The sequence below is a fragment of the Talpa europaea genome, assembly GCF_964194135.1.
Source record: "Talpa europaea genome assembly, chromosome: 13".
Taxonomy (NCBI): Eukaryota; Metazoa; Chordata; class Mammalia; order Eulipotyphla; family Talpidae; genus Talpa; species Talpa europaea.
In genome coordinates, this window is record NC_140080.1 from 54,130,963 (window position 1) to 54,154,822 (window position 23,860).

The following is a 23,860-nucleotide window of genomic DNA, read 5'->3' on the forward strand; positions in this document are numbered from 1 at the left end:
TCCCACACTTCTGGCCTAGAACTCCAGTTCTCACATGCATAAATAAATGAAATCTTTAAAAATAAATGAGGCTGGGCCTCCCCTGGTGGCGCAGCCTCTGCAGCGCTGGTTTGATCTCTGGCCGCCTGCGTGGGCCCCACATGGTGCCACAGACATCTCCTGCCCCGCCCGCTGCTCCCCTCAGCAGTGTATTTCGTCACTCTGCCTGTTCTGTTCCCTGCTCTGGCTCTGGTGAATTCTCTCATCCTCCCGCATTTCTGATTGTACCCAGTGCTTATAAATAAATAAATAAATAAACAAATAAATAAATCTTTAAAAATAAATAAATTAATCAAATGAGGTCAGTTGTATGGTAAAGTATAGAAATGGACTTTTAATGGTGAATTTAATATACTACATACAGATGTTAATATGCTGCACACCTGAAATATACAATGTTACAATGTAATATTAACTTCAATAATTTCTTTTTATTTGCTTTGACTCTGATGATTTTTTGGTTCCTGGACTGGCCACTGGCATAATTATAAGTGTTAAGCTTCTGTAGGTGCCATGGTATAGGTCACCTAGACCAGGATGGCAGGAAGTGAAGGACTTGTGCTATTTATTCATGATCCCAATTCTTCAGAAAGAATGTTCAGTGGGGAACTTAAGTTTCTGCTTTAGTCTGATACTCCTGGAGGAAAATACTGAGATTGCTGTAAAAGAATAGTCTATAACCAATGTCACACTTATGTGTGGAACAATTTGCTTGTTCAAGTGCCACAAATCAGATGACCTTCTCTTGGTATTATCCAGTCTGCAGTATTGTTTGGAATCTTAGATAAATGAGCATCACCTTATTCTAATGGTGTCTCTAATAACACCAGCATTAACAAGCGAACAATTTAATGTCAGATTTCTTTTCAGTATTTTGAGGCTAGTCCATTATCATTCATTCATTATTTATTTATTTAATATAATTCTTACATCTTTTTTCATCTTTGCCCAATGTATGCATTTTCATTTTGGTTATATTCCCCATACAATTTCACCCCCCTAATTTTGACTCTAGTCCTTCCTTTCCCGGCCCCTCCTTCCTTACCCCCATCCCCCGGTAGTGTTAGTCTTTTTCCTGGTCTCTTATTTAGGTTTTGTAAATTCCTGCTATGAGTGAGACCATCTGGTATTTTTCTTTTTCTTCTGACTTATTTTGCTGAGCATGATCCCTTCTAGTTCCATCCATGTTGCTGCAAACCACATGTGTTTATCTTTTTTGATTGCTGAGTAATATTCCATTATGTATATGTACCACATCTTCTTGATCCAGTCATCTATTTTTGGGCATTTGGGTTGTTTCCAAAGCTGAGCTATTGTAAATAGTGCTGCTATAAACATAGGCGTGCAGGTGCCCTTAGGAATTACCGTTTCTGTGTCATTTGGATAAATACCTAGGAGTGGAATTGCTGGATCATATAGTAGGTCAAGAATTCTCCAAACGCTCTCCATAGTGGTTGGACCAGTTTGCACTCCCACCAACAGTGCAGGAGAGTTCCTTTTTCTCCACAACCTCACCAACATTTGTTGTTGCTAGTTTTTTTTAATATGTGCCATTCTCACTGGTGTAAGATGGTATCTCATGGTAGTTTTGATTTTCATTTCCCTGAGCAAAGAATATGCACTGGAGCAAAGAAGGTTTGTTCAATAAATGGTGCTGGGAAAACTGGGTCGCTACATGCAAAAGAATGAAGCTTGACCACTACCTCACACCATGCACAAAAACCAACTCAAAATGGATTAAAGAACTAGACATAAGACCTGAAACCATGAAATACATAGAAGAAAATATAGGTGAAACACTACATGACATGCACATCAAAGACATCTTTACAGACACATCACCCAAAGCAGTGATAGTGAAGGCAAAGATAGACAGCTGGGACTACATCAAATTAAAAAGCTTCTGCACAGCAAAAGAGACAATAGCCAAAACAAATAGAAACCCCACCAACTGGGAGAACATTTTTGTACACAACACTAACGATAAAGGACTGATTACAAAAATCTACAAAGAGCTGATGAAACTCAACAAAAACAAAGAAAATAATCCAGTCAAAAAATGGGCAGAAGAGCTAAAAAGAAACTTCTCTGAGGAAGAAATGCAAATGGCCAACAGGCATAGTCCATTATTATTTTAACTCCGATCTCTCTCATTCTTGAGCACCACAATGTTAAATGCAAACATCTCAGGAAATATTCATTCATTCGACAAATAATTCCAAAATATTTAGTGCATGTCAGCTTAATGCTAGGAACTTTTGTAGGATTGGAGGAAATAGCAGTGTTTTAAATATGTAAAACATGTAGTATGTTGTTAGGCAGTAATAAATGTTGTGGAGAAAAACAAGCAGGCGAGGTTAGGCAGGGCATACATAACTGATTCATTCCTGCTCTCTCACTCTTGCAGTACCAAGATTTGTTCTCCAGGCAGAGCTGGAACTCTTAGTCCTGAGACCTGGAAGGATGTGCCCCCTTGGGTGGAGGATGCTTGGAGTTATGATACTAGGGGGAGGCTGTGGTGAAGTTATGTTGGTAATAAGAGTCAGGCAATTGTTCAAATCCCTTTTCTTTCATTTCCTAACTGTAACACACTGGACAAGCTGCTCAAACACCCTGAGCCTCACCTATAAGTGAGAATAAAAAGTGTACCTCACAGGAATACATGGATAATAAATGAATTAATGTAAATGGAGTACTTAATATAAAGTTTACAAATAAATGAAAGGCAGTTAGAGGTTGCTTTTCTTTGAGACAAGGGGAGGTTAAAGACAAGTGAAGAGGGTGGCTTATATATTTCTTTCGTTTTTGAAGTAGGAATTAAAACTTTTGAAAAGCTTCCTTCAAGGTTTTGCCTCACAGCTATGTAAATGGATTTGTTCCCTGCCCTTTAACCTGAAAACCTATTTCTGGTTCTCCAAGTATCACAAGACTCAGGGCTGGGCTCCAAGGAAGTCAGTGACAGTAGGTGGCTTTTGCAAACCGCCTTAAGCTATAAGATATTCTCTTCGTTGGGTTCCTCGAAGAGGGAATATACAGGTCATGTATGTTTTCTCTTTTTCACATAAGCAGCTCGTGTTTGGAGAATGACACAGAGACATTTGTTGCTAAGATATTTCCTCTACAGCAATATGTCAGATTTCTTTAAGGAGCTGTAAAGACTAATTGCTGCTTCCTGCTTCCCTATACATTCACTACTCAACCTACCAGCCTTCTTGTCTCACTGTTCCACTGAATCTGATGGTCAGGACCCTGGGTGAGAAAATGACACAGGAAATAGGAGATGCCAACACTGAAGGGGCAAGGTCTGAACATGTTCAGAACTCACGCTGCAGTGTTGCAATCTAAAATACAAGGAGTGAGTTTGGGCAATTTTTAGATATATGAGTTATATCATAATAGCAAGTACAGAAACTTAAGATGTGTAACTGTTGAAACTTAAGAAATAACTCCTAGAAAAGGACACGAAATAAGGGAAATTTTAAAACATTTCAGCTTAGCATCTCTTTCTGCCTTCTTGGGTCTGTGCAATCATATTTTCTACTTTTCTTCTAATAAATCTAACCTTTCAAAAAAAAAACATTTCAGCTTAAAGTATTTTTATAGAATTCAGATAAGATAGGCCTGTGATACAAGTAAAAATAAATACTTTTTAAAATCTATTTATACGTTTAATATAGATACACCTGAAACATAATCATATAAAAGTAAAAAAGATGGACAAAATTTTGTTAGCAAATATAAGCAATATAAAAGGATGACATAAAATTCAAAATTTTGATAAGAAGAATTGAGGTAAGATATAGTGTGTCCAAAAGGGAAAAAAAGTTCTTTACTAAATAAATTGCAATTAATAATGAACATTATAATTGCTTTTATATGACAAGTAATATAACATCAACATATAAACCAAACTTTCTCATGATGTAGCACTTTTACTCCTGGATGCATTCCAATAAAAGCATATACTTTTGGTAGAAAGGGTTTTAAGAATGTTCAGGATGTTCAGAGACTTAATATAGATGATATATGTGAATTCTTAGCATAGGGGCTATTAAATAGTGACCATTCAACTAACAACAGGTCTTGTTATCAAATGTCTTAAAGCACATGGAAATGAGAGTATCAGTGAGTAATCCTTTGATATTTATATTTATTTGTATTTTCTTTCAGGTTATCCTGATCCAGAAAATTTTTCCTGGACAGACTATCTGGAAGCTACTCAAACTAATGCAGTTCCTGCCAAAGTTTTTAAAACTGTAAGTTTGTATCATATACATTTTCAACTTTAAACAGTATCTGTGTTGAGCTGTGCCCTCATTTGGCAGTTTAAAATGATTCTACTTTTGAATTTTAAAATTCAGGCATTATTTTCATAAGCAATTTGCCTTGCTGTAAGTTAAAATTATGAAGGAACTGACTCATAAACCGTTATTCCTATACACAAATATAGATGGCATTTCCCTCCTGGAAAAATACAGATGCCCCAGATGAGAGGTGCTGCCAATTGAGTCCTTCATGTTTACTTCTATTATTAATTCATTGAGTGGGATCTCTGCACTTTCACAATTTCATGAACTGTTTGAAAGGCAATGATCCCATAATAAAATAAAATAGGTGAATTGCAAGTATACTATGTGTCTTATCTATTCTGAGAGAAATACTTGCTTTTAGTACTTGATTTTTAAAGTTAAAGTTTGTTATATTAATTCAAGGGTTGAATCAAGCATAAATTATTTTGTAAAATGAAGTACATTATATAAGCGACATTTATATTCTACACTATTTTTTAAATTATTTCCTTATATATATCTTACATCATTGGTTATTTTTTTACAATGTTTGCTTTCTTTTCTCAGGTGTATAGTTCCCCATAAAATTTCCACCACCAGCTTGCCCGTGCACTATCACCATAGTCCCGTGTACTCTTGTCACCCTTGTTTTGATCCCTTTCCCTCCCTCTCTGCTGCATAATATCTCTGATTTATAGATGGCTGTTTATTTTGTTTTGTTGTGTTGTGTTTTTAATTATTATTATTTTTCCCCAATCCCTTGTTTGTTCCCCCTATATTCCTCCTATAAGTGAAACCATCTGATTTTTTTTTTCTTTTTCCTTCTGATTTATTTCAGTGAGCATCCTTCCCGCTCCATCCATGCTGCTGCAAATGGCATTAGTTTATCTTTTTTGATTGCTGGATAGTATTCCATTGAGTATATTTTACATATCTTCTTGATCCAGTCATCTATTTTTGAGCATTTGGGTTGTTTCCAAGTCTTACCTATTAGAAATAGTGCTGTAGTAAACGTAGGGGTATAGGTATTCTTTTGAATTAATGTTTTCATGTTCTACACTGGTGTTTTTTAAACACTATTCCCTTTTAATCCTAAATGTGTATTTCAGGCTCCCTGATGAGTCTGCAGTCAGAAGTTTATAGCATGTGCTACTACGTATAATTCATTTACTGAAAAATTTCTAAGGATCAAAATGGGACTTGATGTAAAATTCTTTTTCATTAAAAATTTGATTATAATAGGCTGAATTGGAGGGAAGCAATATAATCAAATTAAGAAGGCTAGAAGTGGTAGAAAGGGATTTAAGAATTCAAAAATCCAATAAGCAGAACATATCAGCTGCTTATAGTCGCCTTCTTTTGCTTTCTGTCAAAATTTTACTTTTCCAAGAAGGAAATTGCAAGAAAATTAAATTATGAAAAGAGTTGAAAGGGCAACATCAAGCTCTGTGATGGAGCTGTTACAGATTCACCTCAAGCTGTAGCTCTGTGACATCTGCAATTTGAAACAGTGACCTTTGTTGTCAGGACAAAACAAAAATTTTCAGGGAACAGAGACCTAATTATACTCAGCGTACTCTAATTCAGTAGAGATAATAATGCAGTTTAGAAAGAAGATATGCTTCCACAAACCATATATTGGAGAAAAATTTAATAGTTTATTAGTCATGTGTTAGGAGTATTTCATTTCCCTGTTACCATTTTTAGACATGAGGAATTCAGTACACTTCCATTTTCAATAAAGTCAGTTGAACACTTTTATGTGTGATAGCTTTCAAAGTGAAACTTTGTGCTAACGTGTAAACACGTGTCAGACAACTAAACAGTTGCCTTTTGACTTTGATTTTTGATAATTAAGTGTTCTTAGTTTCAATTATTTGTTAAATCTCAGTGTATTTGTTCCCCTTTCCATTTTCTTTAATATTTCCTAAGTGTTCATCTTTATAAACTCTTGATTCCTAGCATTTTAAAACTTGGAAGAAATACCAAATTAATACAGTTTAACATGCTTCTGTTACAGAGGAAGTAACCTGAAGCACAGTCATGGGTGTAAATGACATTATGATATGAATTTAAAATGATGTAATAAAAGCAACACAAAAAACTAAAGAAATGGAACATATAATATAAGAGGTAGATAGAAAAATACAAAGTTTAAAAAAAAAACAAAACCTGGTAACAAAATGGCAAAAAGTGGCTACTGTGGCTTTTATCCAAGCATGCTATAAAAATTAGATTTATAGGGAATCATCTTTATCCTTTCTAATTGTTTATTAAATAATTTTGCTTTCTGGGCCTCCCCGGTGACACAGCGGTTGAGCGCTGGGTTGCGAAGCTGCCCGCAGCCTCTGCAGCGCCGGTTCGATCCCCAGCTGCTCCCCTGCCACCAAGGAGGGTCCCACATGGCGCGCAGACCTCTCCTGCCGCCCGCTGCTCCCCTCAGCAGTGTACTTCGGTCCTTCTGCCTGCTCTGCTCCCTGCTCTGGCTCTGGTGAATTCTCTCACCCTCCTGCGCTTCTGACTGTACCCAGTGCTTGTAAAAATAAATAAATAAAATCTTTAAAAAATAATAATAATTTTGCCTTCTGAGTCATACACTAAGAAAGTTGGCAAGGACAGTAGTTAACATTTCTAGTTTATAAGGTTAATTTTAGGAAAATAAGAAAAAAATCAAACCAATATATTAAATATAATAAGAACCTTTTATGAACCTTATGATTATTAATGAAAAGTTTTTAAAGATATTTTTTAAGAGTTTTTTTTTTTTTGTAAAGATTTATTTATCTAGCACTGGGTACAGTCAGAAGCGCGGGAGGGTGAGAGAATTCACCAGAGCCAGAGCGGGGAGCAGAGCAGGCAGAGTGACAAGTACACTGCTGAGGGGAGCAGCGGGCAGGAGGAGAGGTCTGCGCGCCATGTGGGACCCTCACCTGGCAGCAGGGGCTCTAACTGGTGCTGCAGAGGCTGCGGGCAGCTTCACAACCCAACGCTCAACCGCTGTGCCATCAGGGAGGCCCTATTAATGAAATTGTGATGCAATCTTTGTTGATTTAGCTATCTGGAAAATGAACTAAAGATTCTTTTTCTGTAACTATATAAACTAATGTGCATAAAGGTCTATGTGCTCTTCAACAATATTCTGTTGAGACAAAGACCTTTTGCCATTTTGTTACTAAGTTTTTTTTTTTTAACTTTGTATTTTTATGTCTACCTCTTATATTTTGTTTATGTTCCATTTCTTTAGTCTTTCGTGTTGCTTCTATGGAGTCTTGTTTTAGGTTATCCTGAGGTTTGTGTATAATGAACTGTATTTTGTAACCTATTAGACGGTTTGATCTTAAACTCAGTCTGAGGGCCATATTTTATTATAATTTAGGTGTATGCTACCTCTAGATTTATTTTGTTGTTGCTTTGTAATAGCCCTGTTAGTACTAAAAAGTCTTGACTTCTTGTTGATATATTCTTTTAATTTTTATTTTTCAGTGAAGCTCCCGTAGCCTTACTGTTTCTTGAATGACAGTCTGGATAAAGTATTTTAGGCTCAAAATACTTTTCTTTGTGTACTTTAAATATCTCCTCTCTTGGGGCCTCCCCGGTGGCGCAGCGGTTGAGCGCTGGGTTGCGAAACTGCGCGCAGCCTCTGCGGCGCCGGTTCGATCCCCGGCTGCTCCCCGGCCACCAGAGGAGGGTCCCACATGGCGTGCAGACCTCTCCTGCCACCCGCTGCTCCCCTCAGCAGTGTACTTCGGTCCTTCTGCCTGCTCTGCTCCCCGCTCTGGCTCTGGTGAATTCTCTCACCCTCCCGCGCTTCTGACTGTACCCAGTGCATGTATAAACAAAACAAACAAACAAACCAGCAAACAAATAAATAAAGCATGCCTCTATAAAAAAAAAAAATTAAAAAAAATAAATAAATATCTCCTCTCCTTCCCTCTTTGCTGGTGAGGTTTCCTGTAAGAAGTTTATGGACAATCTGAAATGTATCCCTTTATGGGTTACTCTTATTTCTCTTGATGCTTTTAGTTTTCTTTCCTTGTCATTGGCTTTCGATCTTTTATTATAATATGCATTGGAGTGACAGTCTGGTTTGTTGCTTGAGACTTTTTGGGTCTCTTGGATTAGGATGTCTGGTTTGTTTCCTGGGTTGATGTGGTTCTCAGCAGTTACTATTTTTTTTTTAATAGGTATTCTATTTCTTGTCTTCCTCTGATACCCTCATGAAATGGATGTGAGTTCTCTTTAGGTTATCCCAAAGAGCTCTTATGTGGTTTTCATTTTATTAATTCCTTTTTCTCCCTGTTCTTCTCTTTGTATGCTCTCTGTAATTGTGCATTCATGTTTATTGATGTTTTTCATGACTTGTGTTTGTGTCTGTTGAGGTTCACTATCATTTTTTACTTACATAATAGTATTTTAAAACCCATTAATTTTATTTATAGCAGTCTCATTTTTATAGTGATGCTGCTTTAGATTATCCATGTCTTTCTTAATTCAAAAAGCATGATTGTAAACTCATTAAACAGATTCCACAGTTTCTAATGGGTTGAGATTTCTCACAGGTTTGTTTTTTTTTTTTTTTTGCTTCCACATCCGTGACATGCTCTTCTGTATCTTCAATTTTAATTTTTCTTAAGGATATTCCTTATCTGATAAAGTGTCTTTATACTCTGTCTGCAAGTAGGTGGGTAATAACCCTAGGTTTTAAACCCAGGTTCTCTAAGTGTCTGTTTTTTTTTTTTTTAAGAGGCATGTTTTATTTATTTATTTATTTGTTTGTTTGTTTGCTTTTGTTTATACATGCACTGGATACAATCAGAAGCGCGGGAGGGTGAGAGAATTCACCAGAGCCAGGGCGGGGAGCAGAGCAGGCGGAAGGACCAAAGTACACTGCTGAGGGGAGCAGCGGGTGGCAGGAGAGGTCTGCGCGCCATGTGGGACCCTCCTCTGGTGGCCAGGGAGTAGCTGGGGATCGAACTGGCGCTGCAGAGGCCGCGGGCAGCTTCGCAACCCAGCGCTCAACCTCTGCGCCACCAGGGAGGCCCTCTAAGTGTTTGTTATTTCATAGATTGATGCTTCTGCACCTGTTCATACGACCAGACCACCGGTGCTGGTAAGCAGTAGCAATTAGGAACTAGGGCAGTAGAATGGCCATCTTCAGTGAGCACAGATGGTCAGGCTTCCTACAGTGCAGAGGGTGCCCGAGTTACGTAGTAGGCATCCACAATGACCCCCCTTCCCTTGGTCAGCTCCTCAGCCAAAATGTCTCCAACCTTGAGCTATTCCCAACCTCTGAGTTGTAGTTGAAAAATCGATGCAGCCCTGGATAGGAATGAGAGTTAAGATGGAGTTATAAGTCAGGAGTTGTTCTCTTTGCCTTTAAAGTATAGCTCAAAATCTGGTTAATCATAGTAGTTGGTTGTTGTCTCAGTTTTGGCTGGGTGGGGAGAGGAGGGTCAAAGATGGGTGTTTTCACATATCACTGCCTCAGGCTGCAAATAGTAAGTAGCCTCTTCTATAAGAAGACACAAAGGATTTGATCTAACTCTTTGCATTTCTTTGGACTCCTACTGTTCTCGCTTGGGCTCCACAATATTGAGCTGCACCCTTATCCCTAGGGTTATCCAGTTGTGCACCCTCTTTTGGCACAACATTTCTGTGTACCCCTTCTCCAGTAAAGTCCATGGGTTTTATGGTCCCTGATGTGGCCTATGCTTTTGAGTTAACAACAGAGAGGCTCTCTATAGTAGCCCTCCTCATATGCTGTACTGCCCTGGTATTGCTAAAGACTGACTAGTTTTTTCTACCCCTTTCTGCTGTGCTTCACATTTGATTGATCATGCAGTGTTCACCTGCTCATAATTCAGGGGTCATTGTCTTTAAATAATTTTGTTGTAAATAAGTTGGAGGAGGCAAACCAGGCATCTCCAATCTGCTTCTGTCTTGTTGAACTACAGAACATAATATTTTAGAACAAATGGGTGACTTGTTCAATTTTGTATGACTGTTGTACTTGTAATGTTACAGCGGTTGCCTCATGGTTTTCTGCCGAATATGAAACTTGAAGTTGTGGATAAACGAAACCCCCGGTTAATTCGTGTTGCTACGATTATAGATGTTGATGACCAAAGAATAAAGGTACATGTTTTAGATTATTACATTATTATATTGGCATCGCCCTCCCCCTCCCCACATGTTTCCTGAGAAACTGATTTCTTGCCACAGAAGAAGTAAACATTGACTGATTTCATTTCTAATCACCATCTTTGGGTAGAGAGATTTCCAACTTATCTGTCTGTGAAAAGGGCTAGCTATAGATTAAACATGATTGAGAGGGTTTCTGATGCATTTGTTTGGATTTACTATTTAGACTTTAAATTTTTTTTTTGCTTTTTTTTTTTAGACTTTTTTGTTGGTATTAGAATTTTCTTAAAATTGTCATCACTAAACACCTAACCAAGAACAATTAAGTCTTTGTTTTCCACTAATCTTTTTCAGATCAAAAATAAATAAAACCACTTAGTAACTTTAGCTAAAATAGGTAATATTTTGAAAGGAAGATTTGATTTTCAGATTTCTGTATTGTCCTTGTAACATCTGCTTTTTAAAAATAATACACATCTTCAAGATAAAATTTGCCCAATGTGAAATCTTTTTATTAATTATACACAGCTGAAAGAATTAGTAAAATTCAATGAATTGATAGCATGTGATAGTTCACAAATTATTTTCCACCCAAGTAGAGTTTATTTCATAAAGTAAACATTGAAGTTAACAATATTTAATAGGCACTACCAAGGAAGATGCATTTAAAGATTTTATTTTTATTTATCTATGCAGACAAGAACTGGGGTATAGGCCAGAAGTGGGGGGGTGAGAGGATTCACCAGAGACGGAGTGGGGAGCAGGACAGGTAGATCTACTGAAATATACTGCTGATGAGAGCAGCGGGTGAGACAGGAGAGATCCGCTGTGCCGTGTGAGTTATCTTCCTGGCTGGGAATTAAAGTCATTTTGCTGCGTTGGCAATAGCTTGATAGCTGAGACTTGAACCCTGTGCCACCAGGGAGGCCCACCCAAGAGAGGTACATTTAAGTTTGACATTCAGTTTGATGTATTTAAAGGAAATCTTATTTACCATTTGCTAATTTGAAAATAATTTCTATTGCATTTCATAGAGAATAATCAGGATGTATATTGAATAAAATTTAGAGTTAAGTATTTGATTTGGCCATAGATTATCAATAGCTGATATTGACAGGGTCTTTTATTCTTCTGACAAATGAAAGCAATAACCAGGCTAAATACTGATCAGTGTTGGGTTTTTTCTTCTACAAAACTTGTTACTAATGTGTTAACTTTAATTTTAAGCATAATGTTTAGATTTTTATGTATTTGAGATTTTTCATTATTTACTCTTAGGGTAATTGTTGTGGGGATGACTTTTGGATATTTTAATTACTTTATAAATTCAATATTTTGTCATTACAAATGGGCATTAGTATTTTCTCTGAATTCTTGTTTAACTTTTATTATAAAATCATTGTTTTTATGGGAAAATTTCAATCTTAATTGTTCACTAAATCTTATTTAGAATTTTCAGTGAGAGACTATCCTGATTTGTAAGATACACATAGTGTACCCCATTGAATGTATTTTCCAGCTTTATATGTAATTGTAATAGATTAGCACTAGCACATTACCTTAAAATATCATTTGAAAAACTTAAGCTTCTAAAGTGAATTTAGTATATTTCTTACTCAGTGCTGGTTTTTAAAAATATCTAAGAACTTAGTTGATTCTTCCAAAGATATGTTTCATTTTCATGTACCTTCTCTTAATTCTTTTATTACAATCGCTTTGTTTTTTATTAGAGGAAAGAGTTGAAATGTATCTGGAACCTTTGGCAGAATTGGTGCCAGAAGTGTTATTTCTGTGGGTGTGAACGTAATAGAAATCGCTTTAAGGATTTTAGGGCTAAAGTAAGATGTGTCGGTGCAAGTGACAGTCATTATCCTGTGAAGCTTTAGAACATGTGGAATTGCTCACATACCATTCAGACTGTTAGCATGTACCTATCTTGGCATGAACGCCAATTTTTAGGGCTTGTGGAATATTCAAATTGCGCAATCAGGACCACTGTTTAGAACATTTTTATTCCTCCCCAAAAGAAAAATCATACCCATTAGTTATCACTCTATTCTACACCTCCTCCCTTAGCCCCTGACAATCCCTACTTTGTGTCTCTATAGATTTGTCTAGTCTCAACATTTTATATAATTGGATTCTTATAATACCTTGCTTTGTATATCGTGATTTCTTACAAATTTCAAGGTTCGTCAGTGTTTTTCATGTTTCAGTACTTCGTTCCTTTTTATTTCTGAACAGTACTTTTAAACCACATTTTGTTTATCCAATTTTTCAGTTGATGGACATTGGCTTATTTCCACTTTTTAGCTATTTTAAATAATGTTACGAACATTCTTGTATGTTCTTATGTGAGCATAAATTTTCATTTGGGAATTTATCTAGGAGTAGAATTGATTGATTAGTAACTTTGTTTAACATTTTAAGGAACTATCAAAATGTTTTCCAAATGGTTGTACTGTTTTGCATTCCTACCAGTAGTATTTGAAGATTCACATTTGTCCACATCTTCACCATTTGTTATCATTGATTTTTTTTTTTTTTAAATTAGCTCTCCTCACGGGCTTTTGTGTTTAGATCTAAAGAATCTGAATTACCATAGTTTACATGTGACCACTAGTCAGTGGGAGTGGAATGCAGTAACTGTTATTTTGTGGTTACAGTAATAAGAAGTAGTAACAGTAGTAGGTCTGGAGGTACAAAAGCATTACGAGTGCTTTCAGAAGTCACAAAAGTAGTACTAGTAGTCTAAGAGACATTATTACTCAATGCAGACTTTGTTGCAGACACTAAATAAATTATGTATCTCATTTTTAGCTTCATAAACTTATCTATTTTTATTGCACTATATGAAATTAATAGCTTCAGCTATATAGAATAATATTGGTCCATACCATGGAAACAACACTACAATAAGTCTAGTTGCAACAACTTTTTACAGGTTGTTGTTTTTTTTTTTTTAATAGTTGGCATGGAGAATTTAATTAATTTGACCAAGGTTTCACAGCTAGTTGAGGAGCAGGGTTTTAATTTATGTGTTTCTAACCTCACGGCCAGTGCTATCTCATTTTAGCAATTACCCTGTAGTTGTGATTAGCCATTAGAATTAAAGACTATGAATTTTCAGTGTTTGGGGGATTTGATGTTGGCAGTCTGATATTATAAGGACATTCTACAGTCTGGTTCTAATATGTCCATTGGTATGAGTCAAACTAGATAGTCTTATCTTCATATTGAAAATGTCAATTTAGTCATGTAGAGTTCATGTAGATAAGTCATGAAGTTTTTGATGCCATAGTGCGTTTTTAACATCCTGTTTTTCCCATGTTGATTACTTTATTTATTAATTACCTTGGCTACTACTAATAAATATTTACGATATATTCAATGTGATTATTTTTCATTTTATAGCTACAATGATGTTTAATAATTATTCTTTTGTTTGGTTGTATAGTGTACACCATTACATTTGAAAGTCCATTTCTCTCACCTTATCAGGAAATGCACAATAAATTACAGCCGATGGATGGATGCTTTTAGGAAGTTTAGTCTTCATTTGGGAAAAAAAATTCTACAAATAAATGTAAAGGGGAGACTTAAAACAGAGTAATAATTGATAAATATTTGCCCAATGGGAACTACAGCTAAGCTGCAAAATGAATTATAAATGAATTCCAAACAGATGCTTTAGGAAGTTCTACTGAATCATTAATAAATTCAGTCTCTTCAGCAAGTCTTTTTATATTTAATGCATTAACGGATGTATTTGTGGCATTTCTAAATGAAATAAGAGCATCATGACCAAGAGAAATTGTCAGGGTAATTTGTCTACTTGTACAATTAGAAACTCTTTTGATTTTTAGGTCAGACAAGTAAGTTCAAAGCTTCCATTTGAAAAATCTGCAGGTGGGCTAGTGCAAAGCAGAGGTCTCAATATAAGTCAATGATTGTTCACTTTAATTAAGGGTTGCCTGTTCTTGGAGAAAGTCACTTGACCTTGTGAGTCCTACTTTAATTATCTGTCAAAAAGGGAGCAGAATCTGAAATATATCATCTCACTTGCCAAGGTCTCTAACTGGGATGCACTTTTGAAAATGGTTTTCAAATATAAGAATAGAACAAGATATTAAAATTAAAAATTCCTGTTCTTTTAGCTAAACTTCTAATTAATGGACATTACAGTGCTACAGTGATTGATGATTGTCTTCTTTTGGGAAGGAGACCAGGACAGTTTTCAAAAATATTAAGACCAATTAATGAAAAGATAATTTTTAGAGTAGGCAAAACTGTAAGTTAGTGCCAACAATGATTTTCAGAAAAGTTCAAGCATGTAGAGTGCTCTGCCTGGTAGGATGCATTAGTATAATTATGGTAACAGTAAATAGCAATAATAATATCAGAAATGGCTAACTCTTAAGTGGGGCCCACATGCTGCTGTGTGTACTTTACGTTTTCTCACGCTTTTAATCCACACAGCAACTCTATAAGGTAGGTATGGAAACAGTTGAAGATAGTTTAAGTAACCTGTCCAAGATATCAGTTTGTTAGTGGTAGAGCCCGGAGGAAAACAGTGACTGGTTCTACAACTTGAGCTCTGTACCTGGAGTGCAGCATCCTTTTCTGTAAAGGAACAGAGAGTAAATATTTTGGCCTTTGCAGGCCATCTAATCTCTGCCACTGCTTGGATTAGGGGTTTAGTGCAACAGCAGTCAGAAGCAAAATATAAATGGACAAATGTGATTGTGTTCTTATAAAACTTTACAGAAAGTGATGCTTGAATTCCATGTAATTTTCACATCATGAAATAGTCTTTCGATTTTTTTTAGATACTGAAAATAGTAAAAAAGTTTTTTAATTGTGTGATTCTTAAAAGCATGTAGTAGGAACCTATTGGCCTGTGGCTGTAATTTTTCAATTCATGTCATAATAGAGACACTATACTAATTCAATTTAAAGATAAACTCAGTATGTTGTTACCTTTGGAGCTTGAAATTAACTTATTTTCAATTTATGGTAGGTAATAATTACAGAACTCTATCAATGTACACACCTCAGAACAAAAATACCTAGAAGAAACAAAGAAGATAAAAATGGAATCCAAACACCATGCAAAGGTAGAGAGCAAGAGAAGAGCAAAAGAGCAGAAACCAACTGCAAAAACACTCAGAAAACAATTAGTATAAAATAGCAATAAATAATCACATTTTAATCATCTCCTTAAAAGTCAGTGTTCTGAACCTCCCAGTCAGAAATCACACAGTGGCTGGTTGGTTGACTAAATAAGTGTCAGTTATATCCTGAAGATTGAAATCATATCAAGTATATTCTCTGTTCACAAAGGTATAAAACCAGAAATCAACCACAAAAAGAAAGTGGGAAAAATTCAAATATGTGGAGACTAAATACAGTGCCAGTGAATGGGGTTTGAGGAAATTGAAGGAGAAAGTAAAAAATGCACGAAGAGAAACAAAAATGGAAGACAGGAGCTACCAGGATCTATGAGATTCAGCAAAAGCTGTACCAACAGGGAAGTTGATAACATTACATACCTGCCTTAAGAATCAAGATAGATCTCAAATAAACAGTATAACCTTTTACCTCAAAGCACTAGAAAAAGAATAAATGAAACCAAAAGCCTAGAAGGAAAGAAAGAAATAAAAAGCAGGGTGCAAATAAATGGAACAGAAATCAGAAAGACAATACAAAAGATCAATGAAACTAAGAACTGGTTCTTTGAGAAAGTAGACAAACCTTTAGCTAGTCTCACTAAGGGGGAAAAAAGAGAAAACTCTAATAATATACGATCACAAATGGAAGAGAAGTTATAACAGACACCTTGGTAATACAGAAAACCATAAGAGACTTATGTGAACATATTTTATGCTAGCAAATTGGATAATCTGGAAGAAATGGGTAAATTCTTAGACTCATACTTTTAAGACTGAGCCAAGAAGAAATGGAAACTTAAAACATGCCAATTACAATCAAGTAAATTGAAAGTGTAATCAAAATTCCCGCCCAAAACAAAAGTCTCCTCCAAATCAAAATCCCAGGAGCAGATGGTTTCTCTCATGAGGTCTACCAGGTCATCAAAGATGAATTAGTACTTATCCTTCTCAAGTTATTGTAAAAAAAATTGAAGAAAAGAGAATGCTTCCATACATATTATGAGAACAATATTACCCCTAAACCAAAAGCAGAGAAGAGTAGAACAACAAAAGTGAACCCTGATGAACAGACATGCAAAAATCCTCAACGAAATCTTAGTAAACTAAATTCAACAATGCAATAAAAGAATCATGCATCATGTACATGTGAGATGTATCCCAGGTATGTAGGGTGGTTCAATATACACAAATCAATTAATATAATTCACCACATCAACAAAAGAAAAGATGAAAAATCATGATCATATCAATAGGTACAGAGAAAGCTCAATGATACATGAGTAGATAAAAAATGTGGTATATATATACAACATAACACCACTCAGCTATTTAAAAAAGATGAAATCTTGCTGTTTGTGATAGCATGGATGTAATTGGTAGGGATTATGCTTAGTGTATTAAATCAGAAGGAGAAAGACAAATAAATACTGGATGATTTTGGTCTTATGTGACATATAAGGAAATAAAGCAAAGGAACAGACATAAACAAACCAAAACAAATCCTTCAAGTCTGACTACAGAACTGAGTCTACCGGTGGGAGTGGAGGGCAAAGAGTGGAGCATTTCCAGTGGTCCACGGTAGATAGACAATTGTTGATGTTTTGGTGGTGGGTATAGTATGATAACATATATTTGAAGACACATGTGAACCTGTACCCCTAAAATATAACCATTGTTATAGACTAAAATTACCTTATTAAAATAATTTCTTTAAAAAATTGTACCTTTTGGGCCTCCCTGGTGATGTCGGGGTTAAAGTCACAGTACTATCAAGCTATCACCAGCCACTGTGACATGAATTCCATCCCCAGCCAGGGAGCAAACCCACATGGCCCAGCAGATCTCTCCTGTCTTTCCTGCTGCTTATCTTAATAGTGTATTTTAGTGGATCCGCCTGTTCTGCTCCCCACTCTGTCTGGTAAATCCCCTCAAACCCCTGCCCCTGTACCTCTGGCCTATACCCCAGTTCTTGTATGCATAAATAAAAATATTTTTAATTACACTTTTAATATACTTAGTTGTGTGTCCTTTCCTTATTTTTTTCAACATTTGAAAAAAATAATTACTGAATTTTCAGTTTAGTTTTTCATATGTAGTAAAAAGAATAGATGAGACCTACCATATAATCAGCAGCTTCTATACTTAAAATACATTTGTCATAGTACCAGTTGATTACCATGCATTTCTTTAATTTTCAGTGTGAATATAGTGAAGGTCTCTACATGATGTGTAGTCTTTCACAGAATAGGGATTTCTGCTGCTAGAATTATCTTCTTCAAGAACTGTCAGTGAAGACTACCTTTTACATATTTACTAAAGTCCGTATGTCCATCAAAGGTCCTATCACATCACCTCCCTTCCCTCTTCCTCCTGCATATGTGGCAATATGAAGTTGTACTCCCCAAATTACATGGTTATGTAAATGATTTACAAATTATAAAATTTGAAAAGATAAAAATTAAGTCAGTACATCCAGAACAGTAGGAACAGTAGACACCCTGCACAATAGTGAAAACTGCTGTGGCGCTGAATAGGATGACCCCATTAGGGCTATTTCATGACTTGCTAGATAAACCTCATCCAGCACCCCCGTTTTACTAGCCTGACCTGTGAAATCTGATGAGATCCTGACGTGATTATTTGGCTAGAGGCATCAGCTTAGTCATGAGCTAGATAGAATAGAAATAGACCATTGCACAGTTTTCTATGCTCTGTAGAAACTTTTTAAATAAAAGACAATGATATTGTAGCACTTGTTGTCCCTAACCCTTATTTTGGGGTTATGTATTTCTATGAGTTTCTGGAAAATGCTGTAGATCACTCTGATGCATAATATACATAAATCTATATACAAATAGCAAATTTTCACTGTGTTTCCAGGATAAATGTACTTTTGAGTCAAGAACTTATTTTTAAAATAACAGTACTTCAGTTAATAAAAAGGCTCTCCATTCTCCATACTCACCACTTCATTCAAATCTTTATATTTATTCAAGAAGTATGAGACCCTTTGCTTGCTGTGATAATGAAGCCTCTCATTTCCTAGACTGTAGGTAAGACTATGCAATATGGATGTGCTGCCTTCCTTTGATGCAAGAGTCTTAGTTTTAGAGGAGACACACACATTCTCTGCTGTTTTCCTGAACAGACATGTACTGTTTCTGACCAGCTGCAGTTTTGACATTCCAAATGCCCTTACTAATACTGATACTTAGCTAATTATGCTGAACATCGTCTCTTTCTCTCACATTCTGCTTTATAGGCACTCTATTTTTATCTTTGGAAGAATATCTTATCAAAGATAAATAAGTGAACAAAATTCCCCAGAATAAACTGACTAGGCAAGATGGTGAATACATCTCCCTACCACCCCTTTCCATAATCTATGTCATTTCTTGTGATATAAGAAAGGATGTTAGAGTCAGGGAAAGGAGACTAAGAGAAGAAAATGAATACATTCTTTCACCAGATTAATTTATGTTCAAATTTTCCTACTGCTACTATAACAATGACCACAAATTTAGTGGCTTAAAATAACACAAATTTATTCTATTTCTCCAGGTCAGAAGTGTCACTGGGCCAGAAGTTTCACCAGGGCTGTGTTCCTTTTGCAAGCTCTGGGGGGAATGTGTTTCCTAGCCTTTCCCAACTTTGAGAGGCTGCATCTGTTCCTTGGTTCATAGCCCCTTTCTCTATTTTCAGAGCTCGTGTTACATCTTCAAAGTTTTCTGTGCCTCCTCTAAACACTTGTGATGAGTCTCAGTCCAACACATAATCCAGAATAATCTCCCCATCTCAGGGTCCTTAATTTATTCATACCTGCAAAGTCCCTCTTGACATATAAGGTAACATTTTTATGGGTTTCAGGAGTTAGCATCTTTAGGAACCATTATTCTGCCTACTGCACAAGTATTAAATAAAGTTAGGATATCCATTAAAAAAGAGGTAGAAAAGGTGAAACCTACTGTATCATCAACAACTTTTATTTACTGAGCTTCTGAGGTAGAAGATCATTCCAGAAGCTGTGGAGCCTAGGAAGAGATGAAGACCTGAAACCTGCCCTCACAGTCTAGTTGGGGGGGGGGGGTGCAGAATAGACTCACCATTTGACATACACTGTATGGCACAAACCTCCAAGTGCTGTGAAAGTTCATTGCAGATGCAGCAAGCATGAGCAAAGATGCTGAGGGGCAGATGGCATCCAAGAAGAACAGTTTTTCTTCTAGAAAAAAGTGAATAACATGCCTTGTTTTATTTGCATTTCTAAACACCAAATGCCTTTATTTACTATCATGTAGAGACAAAGAAAACTTCGAATTTAATCTGTTTTAATATGCATGTATATTTTTCTTTTGTTCAATCAAAAGCTGCTCAGGCAGTCTGTCTCCTCAGGATCTGTGTGTGGACCTGTGAGCAAAAGAATCATGGGAAGCTGCATGCCTATTGCAGTTATCAGGGCTCATCTGTGAGAAACAGGAAAGTGGAGTGCTGTGGATCTTCTTTTTTCTCTTTTTGGCTTATAACTGGCATCTCCTTACACTTCATCCAAGGTGTACATGTCTTTGCTTCCTTGGTAAACCAGCACTGGATTGTAGAAACAATGGTGTCAGGCCCCATTCACAGGGACTGTCTTTTTCCAACTCCAAGAACACCTATTGTTAGAAGGAATGTGTGGATTCTTAAACTCAGAGGTTAGAATCATGTTTCATGTGCAGACCTGGCACAACGTAAAATATTTTTGCAAAATTCCATATTCTGGCTTCAGGGAAGAATTTGGTGTGGCATTTCAAGGGCTTAGTACGGATGAGGATTTTCTGGAATGGCAGAATACGGATTCAGTGTCACCTGGGAATATGTTAGAAATGGAGAGTCTCAGGCTTCACTTCTGTCCATATCAGTTTTGCCTCTAAGTACTGTATCTCTATTCTCTCTCTTTTTTTTATTATTTTATTTCATATAATTCTTACATCATTTTTCATTTTTGCACAATCTATGCATTTTCATTTTGGTTATATTCCCCATACAATTGCGCCCCCCTTATTTTTACCCTAATCCTTCGTCTCCCCCCACCCCATAGTGTGTCTCTGGTTTATAGTTGCTTGTTGATTTTGATTTTTTCTTTGTTATGTTAGTCATTTTCCTGGTCCCTTATTTAGGTTTTCCAAATTCCTCTCATGAGTGAGACCATCCAGTATTTTTCTTTTTCTTTCTGGCTTATTTCGCTGAGCGTGAGCTTATTTCCCTTCCTGCTCCATCCATGTTGCTGCAAAAATGTATTCTCTTTTTTTTTAAGATTTATTTATTTATGCATACAAGAACTGGGGTACAGGCTAGAGCTGTGGGGGGTGAGAGTATTCACCAGAGACTGAGCTGGGAACAGAATAGGCGGACTGAATGAAATACATTGCTGAGGGGAGCAGCAGGCGAGTCAGGAGTGGTCTGCTGTACCATGTGGGTCATCTTCCAGGCCAGGGATTAAACTCCGCGCTGCAGTGGCTGCAGATAACTTCATAGTGCTGCGTCTTAACCCCTTGCACCACCACGGAGGCCCTATCTCTATTTTCTTTGCCTCTTTCCATTTCAATAACAGTCACCCTGACAAAAACCAGCATGGGCTCTCTCCTGGGCCACAACAGTAATCTCCTAGATTGTCTTTTTGTATCCACTCGAGACCCAGTCAATCCATGTTACACAAAGGTGCCAAAGTGATGTTTAAAATGTGGATGGCATCGTGTAAAAAAAAAATAACAGTACAAAGCACAACAAAGCAAAGCCAGACAATTATAAATCTGAGACATATTGCAGGGGAGGAGGAGGGAGAGGGATCAGAGGGAGACGGAGGAGCACAGGAGACCTAGGTGATGGTGCACAGGTGCATTGGTGAAGGAAATTCTATGGGGATTACACCTGGGGGAAACAAATATTGTTTAAAAATAAACAATGATGGGCCTCCCCCAGTGGCGCAGGCGGTTGAGCACTACGCTGTGAAGCTGTCCGCAGCCTCTGCAGTGCCGGTTTGATCCCTGCTGACTGGCGAGGGCCCCATATGGCGTGGCAGGCCTCTCCTATCAGGCCCGCTCCTCCCCTCGACAGTGTGTTTTGTCAGTCTGCCTGTTCTGTTCCCCACTCTGTCTCTGGTGAATCCTCTCACCCTCCCACACATCTGGCCTATACCCCAGTTCTTGTATAAATAAATAAATAAATCTTTTTAAAAAATTAAAAAAAAATAAACAGTGATGTAAAAAATTTAAAAAAATTAAAAAAAAAAAACAAAGGATATAAAACCTAAAAAAAAGAAGAAAAGAAAATTTAAAAAGAAAACAAATAAAATGTGGATGGGACCACATGGCTCTCTTGACTTTGTTGTCTTTCTATTGTGTGTTTAGGTAGAAAAGATTAAGTTCTTTTAATGAGCCCTGTCAGATTCTGTATTACCTACTCTCAATTTTTCCTCTGGCCTGTATTATTTTGTAACTATACCTTCAGAGACACTGTAAAATTTGGAAGAAAATACAAAAATACTAGGATTTCGCTAATGACTTTTGACTTAATTTTAATTATTCTCTCTCTTTAAATTTTATTTTATTGAGGTAATACTGTTTTAAGTACTGAATGCGATTCAGCTATAGGATCTCAAATCTTCAGAAGTATGTCACTTGCTACTTCCCCACCAAGGTACCCATCGTCTTCTTCTACCTTAGACCATTAAGCCCGCACCATAGGGTCTCCCTGGTGACACACGGGGTTAAGTACAGTGCTGTGAAGCTGCCCACAGCCTCTGCAGCGTGAGTTAGATCCCCAGCTGGCCAGGGAGCTACCCACATGGTGCAGCAGACCTCTCCTGTCTTGCCTGCTGCTCCCCTCAGCAGGGCATTTCAGTCAGTCTGCCTGTTCTGTTCCCCACTTTCACCCCCTGCACCTCTGGCCTGTACCCCAGTTCTTGTATGCATATATAAATAAATCTTAAAAAAACAATAAACCCTTGCCATACATTGCTCTCCATCCTTCCCCAGCCCCTCTTCTAGCCTCATTGACAGATTTCTAGGGTTTGTCATTGGTTTGGTATTGACTGATCCTTTGTTTTGTTTCTGTGTATTCTATGTAAATGAAACCATGTGATATATGTCTTTTTCCTTCTGACTTACTTCATTTAGCATGGTCCCCTCCAGCTACATCCATGTTGTTGCAAATGGCAAGAGTTCATCTTTTTTACTGTTACTAGTACTGTAACAGGGTGGTCCCAGGAAAGGGGGAGGTTCCCTGCCCCACCCAAGGGAGGGTGGAGCTGAGCAGGAAGAGGAGAAGTTGAAGAAGAGACTGAGGAAGGAAGCAGGATGGAGCCAGGAGACCTGGAGGAGGCGCATGGAGCCTAGAGACACGTAAAGAAACTGTGCTTGTCTTTTGGTCGTGGACTGGGTGACACAGATGTGGGTGAGACCCGTGGAGAGGTGACCATGGCAGCTTTTATCTTGATGTTGATTTTGCTCTTTTCCTTCCGGGCTTGTCTGGTTGTTTCTGACTCTTTTCTGTGGGTCCCCACTGGAAGATGCTTTAGACTTGTGGCAGGCTTTGGGGCCTTGCTCTGGGCCGATCCCATATGGATGGAGTTTTACCCACGAGGGGACGGGTAACTTTGGGTGCTTCACTTAGAAACTAGACTCTTTGCCTTACCTGTATTGTTTCCTAGTTTTATTAAAGTTCCTTCCCATTAAAGTCTCCTATGTTTTGTGTTGATGCGGCGGATGGCAGAACCCACTTAGAATAGACAGGTTTGCGGGGTTTGGGCTACCCCTCTCCCTGTCCTATAACAGTACTATATACACCGCATATATATACACTAATATATATATACACCACATCTTCTGAATCCACTCATGTGTCCTTGGGCACTTAGGTTGTTTACATAATTTGGCTATTGTAAATATTGCTGCAATAAACAGGAGTGTGTATATCCCTTGAAATTAATGTTTATGATTTTTCGGGTAGATTCCTAGGGATGGAATTGATCGATTGCATCAATCGATCTACTCTTATTATTTTGAGAAAACTACACACTGTTGTCCATAAGGATTATACCAGTGTACATTCCTAAAAACAGTGTATGAATATTTCTTTTAAACTGAAAGTGATTCTTCATTACCAACTTTTTGCAGATGGGTCACACACTACCTTCTCTTAAGCTTTTAAAAATACAACAGTCCTTTCTTGGAGAATTGAAGC

General features: G+C 37.1%; 1 protein-coding gene across 1 annotated transcript in view; it reads left to right on the forward strand.

Moving 5' to 3' along the window:
- The window catches only part of L3MBTL4 (L3MBTL histone methyl-lysine binding protein 4), a gene marked incomplete at both ends in the record, with an annotated part of 345,501 nt that overhangs the window by 99,657 nt on the left and 221,984 nt on the right, over positions 1-23,860 (forward strand). The window contains 2 exons of the mRNA XM_084252676.1: positions 4,210-4,295; positions 10,353-10,463. Coding sequence (XP_084108802.1) covers positions 4,210-4,295; positions 10,353-10,463 — 197 coding nt within the window. The remainder of the gene's footprint in view (positions 1-4,209; positions 4,296-10,352; positions 10,464-23,860) is intronic.